The 6452-nt window shown below is 41.1% G+C and overlaps 1 protein-coding gene across 1 annotated transcript; it reads right to left on the reverse strand.

Annotated features, from left to right (window-relative positions):
- Nucleotides 1–2853: 2853 nt before the first annotated feature.
- Nucleotides 2854–6114, reverse strand: B3GALT9 (beta-1,3-galactosyltransferase 9). The gene is made up of 2 exons (XM_056138588.1): nt 6109–6114; nt 2854–4154 (listed from the first exon to the last, which is right to left on the reverse strand). Exons 1-2 carry the CDS (start codon nt 6112–6114, stop codon nt 3051–3053), a joined length of 1110 nt encoding a protein of 369 aa, XP_055994563.1. The 3' UTR covers nt 2854–3050.
- Between the last annotated feature and the right edge of the window lie 338 nt (nt 6115–6452).

The raw sequence follows: 6452 nt of genomic DNA on the forward strand, positions 1-6452 counted from the left end.
GTATTAAGTGGATGAAATGAGGACACTGATTCCTAATAACTTTTGGGGGTATGGGGTGGGCTATACCCGTGGTGCTCAGGGCCTACTGGCTCTATGCTCAGGGATCACCCCTGGCAGGACTTGGGGAACCATATGTGGTGTCAGGTTGGCCACATGTAAGCACCCTGGCGCCTTACTCCTAGTAACTCGAATCAGAATAGAGAGGGTACTATGAGTAAACCAGAATACCATCTCATTTTTCCAACAAAGCATCTTGCTTTTCATTGACCAAAGAAGAAATCCCGCTGTTTCCCAGCATCCTGTTTTCTTTTGTTTTTGTTTTGCTTTTTGGGTCACACCCGGCAATGCACAGGGGTTACTCCTGGCTCTGCACTCAGGAATTACTCCTGGCGGTGCTCAGGGGACCATATGGGATGCTGGGAATTGAACCTGAGTCAGCCTCGTGCAAGGCAAATGCCCTACCCTCTGTGCTATCGCTCCAGCCCCGCATCCTGTTTTCTAAATGGCAAGGTCATTACCTGTCCAGAGGTTTCTTCCCAGGCATGCAGACTTCAGAATCTAGGGACAGATGTCTTAAACCATGGTGACACTGATCACCTTTCTTGCTCTGTAGCAAAATGAGTCTTCACTGACTAGAATTCTTATGTCCATCATCTCTCTCGGCATTTCTGGCCACTAACCATTCTTGCGTTCCTGTGTCTCCTTTTTACATGCATGTTTTGAAATTGGCCATTTCCCTATTACTGATACTGCTAATTAAGCTATGACCAGGTCTGGGAACATTCTGGTTTTTGTTTGTTTTGACTTTTGAGTCATACCCAACAGTACCTGGGGGTCACTCTGGAGGACCATGCAGTGCCAGGTCAAGCCCATGACTCCAACATACAAAGCATTAGCCCTGATTCCCTTAGCCATGTCCTTTGCCCACTTACATTTTCTTAAGGTTATTTTTGTTTAATATTCTCATGAAGTTTATTTTATTAATATCAGTGTTCAAAGAGTTGTCTTCTTTCCTGTGTATGACCTACATATGCATTCTGTATTTTTGTGCCGGAAACTTTATTTTTAAGTAAAATGTACAAGTTATTTTGTATTTAATAAATTCTGTGGTTGGCTTTTGTTTTGTCCTAAATGTTAAGTTCATCTCACTTAATTTTATACTTCTCTTTCACAGATGCAGAAACCAAGGCATATAGCAAGTGACTAAAAGTAGAGGAAATTAGGCCAAAGGAAATTAGTGTATAAGACAAGAGAAAAAAGAAAATTGGGGCTGGAGAGATAGTTCAGGTATTAAGATGTTTACCTTGCTCGTAGCTTATCCAGATTTGATCCCTGGCACCAGATAATGGCCTGAATCCTGTCAGGAGTGAACTGAGCACCACCAGTAGTAAACCCTGAGCACAACTGGATGTGGCTCAAAACAAGAAGAGGATTACTGTATAGTAAAGTACAATAATAGAGGGAAAGATAAAACACCTAATTTATTTGTTTTTGGTTTGGGTTTGTTTGCTCTGTGATCTCAATTGCTCCTGGTGGGCTTGGAGGACCGTATGAAATGCCAAACCTGGGTTGGCTATATGCAAGGCAAGCACCTTCCCTTCTATATTATCTCCCTGGCTCCCCCACCTATTTTAGTCTCAGGGAAAGAATCCCCTGAATTCTCACGACCCTGTATAATCTAGTGAAGAGAATTAAGAGAAGTAGCAAAGGTACTGATACCAAATCAAAAGCATTCGAAGTGGTACAGTGTTTTAAAGGGAAAAATTGCATGATTCTCTAGTATTACTAATAAAATTACTCAACATCTACTTTATGAGAGGCACTTTTCTGCATTTTTATCAAAACACAAACACATAAAACCATGCAAAATATTTTGTAGAAAAAGACACAATTTTAGACTCACAGTTCAGTATCTTGTTCAGACCACAGCCCAGAGCCAGAGTATACACCTGTTTCTGAGGGTTAGGCACATGTGTTTCCCTTCTATTACTTAGTATATTTTAAGGATAAGAGCAGTTACTGTATCAGACTGTTCTAAATGCTTTCCATGTATGGGGCTGGAGCAATCATGGATAGGGCCTTTGCCTTGCATGCGGCTAACCCGGGTTCAATTCCCATACCCCTGAGCACCACCAGGAGTGATTCCTGAGTGCAGAGCCAGGAGTAACCCCTGAGCATCACTGGGTATGACCCAAAAAGAAAAATGTCCTGTTCATCGATTTGCTCAAGCAGGCACCATTAACGTCTCCATTGTGAGACTTGTTACCGTTTTTGGCATATTGAGTATGCCATGGGGAGTTTAAAGTTTTAAATGTAGTCCCAACAGATTACCAAAATATGTTTTGCATGCAGATAAAATGGATGTTTTGTTAAATTCCTTTACTGCAGTGTTTTTAATTCTGAGCATTTTGAAAAATCAGTCCCCACTGTCATAACTGAGTCATGGCAACCTGATAAAAAGATTTTTTTAAAAAAAAATGACCAGTTATAAGGAGAAACAACACTTGGCTATAAATGTTCTTTTTTTCTGAATGAAAGATTTTATTTTGAAAAGAACCAGGCCACACAAATTTAAATTTCTTCATTGTGTTCTCAATCTGCTGTATTACATCAGATCACTAAATATTTTGCATCTTGCTAAATATGAGTAAAGATTTAGGCACACACACACACACAAGAGAGATAGTTCAAAACACATGCTTTGCATGCAGGAGACTTGGTTTAATTCCCAGAAACACATGGTCCCTCTTCCCCCAAACACACAGGCAGTAGTGAGCCCTGATCACTGCCTAGTGAGGCCCATAAAAAAAAAAAAACTAAAAACCCACACATGAAGTAAGTATACTTTCTATCACAAGGTAGGTGGTAACTGAAAAGAACTACACAAGGAAAAAAAAAAGTCAGAAAATTAGCTCAAAGGGCTGAGCACATTCTTTGCATAGGGGAAGTCCAGGTTTGATCCACGTGGTACCCTGAACACTACCAAGAGCAGCCCCTCCTCCTCCAAACACTACTGGGTATGGCCCAAAAACCAAAAGAAAGAAAAAATCCTAGTCACCAAAATACATGGGATTATCTTTTATAGGACCCATATGAAAACGTTTAAAGTTATCAAGGTATGTCAGAAGTTTGCAGGAAATGAGCCCATAGTAAGTCTCAAACAGTGTACATTCCTTTCCACTGTTAATTTCCTTCCATGCCAGGGACATTTCAGCATCTGTAGTTTCTGAGGACGTGAAAATAAATTTATAGCAACATCTATTGTAAGTGATGTGCTTTCTCCCAGAAAACCTTGAACTATGGATGGGTACAAGGCCAATGGACTTGGCACAAATCCCTACAAACACATCAGCAGGCACCATAACGGGTACTTCTTTGAAAACTATATACATCATGCGAGCCACATCTTGGGACATAATAAAGGCTTCACCACTGCAGTAATCTGGGTAGTACTTTCCTGGATACTTGCTAAGGGGAACAAATGCATGGCTCTTAGGGTCTCTGTTGGGTGTCTCTTGACGGATAACTCTTCCCACATAGATATCTTCCAGGTGTTCTTTTAGATTGAGAAGATAGTCTACCAAGCTTGGAAGATTGACAAACATCTCTTCATCAATCTTGAGTATAAACAGGGCATTAGGGCAGAAAGTCACAGCCCACTGTGTCATCGCGATGATCTTCAGGGTTTGATTTTCAGCACTGTCCAGGAAGAGGCCTTCAATTATATCCTTGTTTTTATGAGACTCTTTGTCTATTTCTGGCTGGGCAGTTACCAAAACAGGCATTCCCAGGGCAAACAGTGAAAGAACTCGGTGCTCTTGTACACTGGTCAGGTTACCCCAGGTTTTCCTGATGAGGTCACGCCTTGTTCCATTCCCTGGGTGACTGAAGATAAGAGAAAGCAAAAATACGTTTTTCCCTTTACAGATCTCTGGCTGGTTCAGGATATAATATTTGGAAAGATTGCTTCTTAGCGGTTCCATGTTCAACTTTCTGGCTTTATCTTTAATTTCAAGAGCTTTCATGTCGACATAGGGCAAAGTATGTAGAAAGTATTCTTCCACAAAATCAGCCCCAAAAAACAAGGCATGAAATAAGATAGCATTAAATAGAATGAAGCACCACTGGTGAGTTCGAAGTCTGCAAAATGTCACCTAAATATGAAAAGAGCACATGTTCATTTCAAGTGTCATCAACATTCCTGGTTTTGTCCTGTTTTTGTGCTTATCTGTTCACAGCCCTTAGCATTTAGTTATTTCTGGTTTGGGTGCTACACACAGTGATGCTCAGGTGCTACTCCTGGTTCAGTGGTTAGGGGTCACTGCTAGCTGTTCTTCAGAGATCATGTATCAGGGATGGATGGATGGATGGATGGATGGATGGATGGATGGATGGATGGATGGATGGAAACTTGGCCTATGGTGCTCAGGGCTTACTCCTGGCTCTGAGCTCAGGGATCATTCCTGGCAGGGCAGGCCTCAGCTCCTGGGGATCAAACCTGGGTTTTCCATGTGCAGGGGAAGTGCCTTCCCCATTATACTATTGTTCTGGCTCTGGAGCCTGGCCTCATGCATGCAATGCATATGCTCTAGCTGTTTGAGCTATTCCCCATCCCAAGTGTTTATTTTTGTTAGCTGTCTGTCCTACACAGTGGCCTTCTGGACAGCAGGCATCCTGTTTCTCTTGAGCACTTCTGGTTCCATCATTTGGCACAAAGTAAACACTGAATAAAGTGTTAGCTGGTTATTTTCTTGTTTGTTCGGAGGAAAGCTTACTAACATATATAAGGAAAGCTTACTTACTATATAAAGCTTACTTACTATATATATATATTAGACAAGGGAAACGAAGAGGGACACATGGGTATTTTGCAACAAGTGACACCTTTGTGTTAAAGCCTATGGCAAAATATATGGTGTTCTTTTTGGATCTGATCACTTGGATCAGTTTCTTCTCTTGTTACAAAGGTGAAGGGCTGATTTTCCATGAAGCAGTAGCTTTTGTTGGCCGCTGCTCAATGGCTACTATCAAACAATGCATCCTTCTTGTATGACTTTACAGCTTAATACAGAATTTGGATATTGTCAGTCTGGTCCCCTAATCCACCTGACACATTTGTTGAGATGAGCAGATTCACTCTCTGTGTCGCACCCTTTGGGAGATTTAGAATGGACCTATGCCAGGTTTCCTCCACCTCACCAGAGAAGATGGCACCAGTCCATCTGGAAAGACATATGCACTATTGGAAAAAGGCAGAGGAAGGGAACATTAAAGGAATTAATTCTCTATTCATTGGAGTGTCCGTCAACAAAGCCTTCCAGCAAAGAAATACCTCTTACTAAACTTTTCCCACGTGCTATGAGCTTTATATACTTTATATACTTTCCTTTAGCACTTGGTAATGTCTCTGTGATAGGTTAACATAACTTTTTAGGTAAATTTTCTTCCTCCCTTCCTTCAGTTTAATATTGGCCTACAACGCTGCTTTAGAAATAGTTTTTTCCTCTTCAAAAGTATGTTCCCATGCCATATCCACCACCAAAGACCCAATGTCCCTCCATTGTAGTTTACTGGATTCATGTCTATCTTTGCCCTTCCCCTTAGGATACATTGTCTTTGGAATTAAGGTGGACACTAGTTTATAAATTGTCCAAGATCACTCAGTAAGGGGATAAAGTAGGGCCATGATTTGAACAAAAACCTGTCAGATTCCAAAAAGCTCACACTTTTGGGAGAAGGTTTTGGGGGATTTGACCATACCAAGAAGTGTTCAGGGCTTATTCCTGGCTCTCTGTTCAGGGATCATTCCTGGTGGTACCATGGGATGCCAGGGAATGAACCCAGGTTGGCAGTATGCAAGACAAGCACCCTACCTGTTATCCTATCACTCTAGCCCTCCAAAGTTCATTCTTAATTACAATAGAATTATGATTCCCATCTCTTACTTTCCCATAGCTATTCAATAGGAAGAAAAAGACAAAAACAAATTACTGCCATTGTATTCTGAACTCTTTCCCATTTTATCAGTGATTTTCATAGAAGAAACTTCAGCTTCCTCAAGTCTATTTCAGTAGATAGCAAATGATTCAAAAATGATAAGAAACTTACCTGCATGCCGTCTGTGAAAAACTTCAGGACTTCGGAAATTATTGAACCCAGGTGCCAATTACTGCCCAAATGTATTTCAGGATCACTTCAGTCTAATAGCAGTGGAAGTGGTTGAGACTTTATGGATAAGGTTTCTTGTCAACCAACCTGAGCTTTTGTCCCATAATACCTGCAGTCTCCATGGGAGAATAAGTGCTGATCATGTTACAGCTGGAGTGAATCTACAACTGAGAAAATAAAAAGCAAGCCTCTTCAAAAATCCTTCCAATCTGTGTACCTCTTGGGACTGACCCTTTGTCTTTACGCTAAGTTCCTGGGTAAGTATATGTGGGTGTTGAAAGAAA

Source organism: Sorex fumeus, unplaced genomic scaffold (genome assembly GCF_029834395.1).
Source record: "Sorex fumeus unplaced genomic scaffold, SorFum_2.1 ptg000129l, whole genome shotgun sequence".
Classification (NCBI taxonomy): Eukaryota; Metazoa; Chordata; class Mammalia; order Eulipotyphla; family Soricidae; genus Sorex; species Sorex fumeus.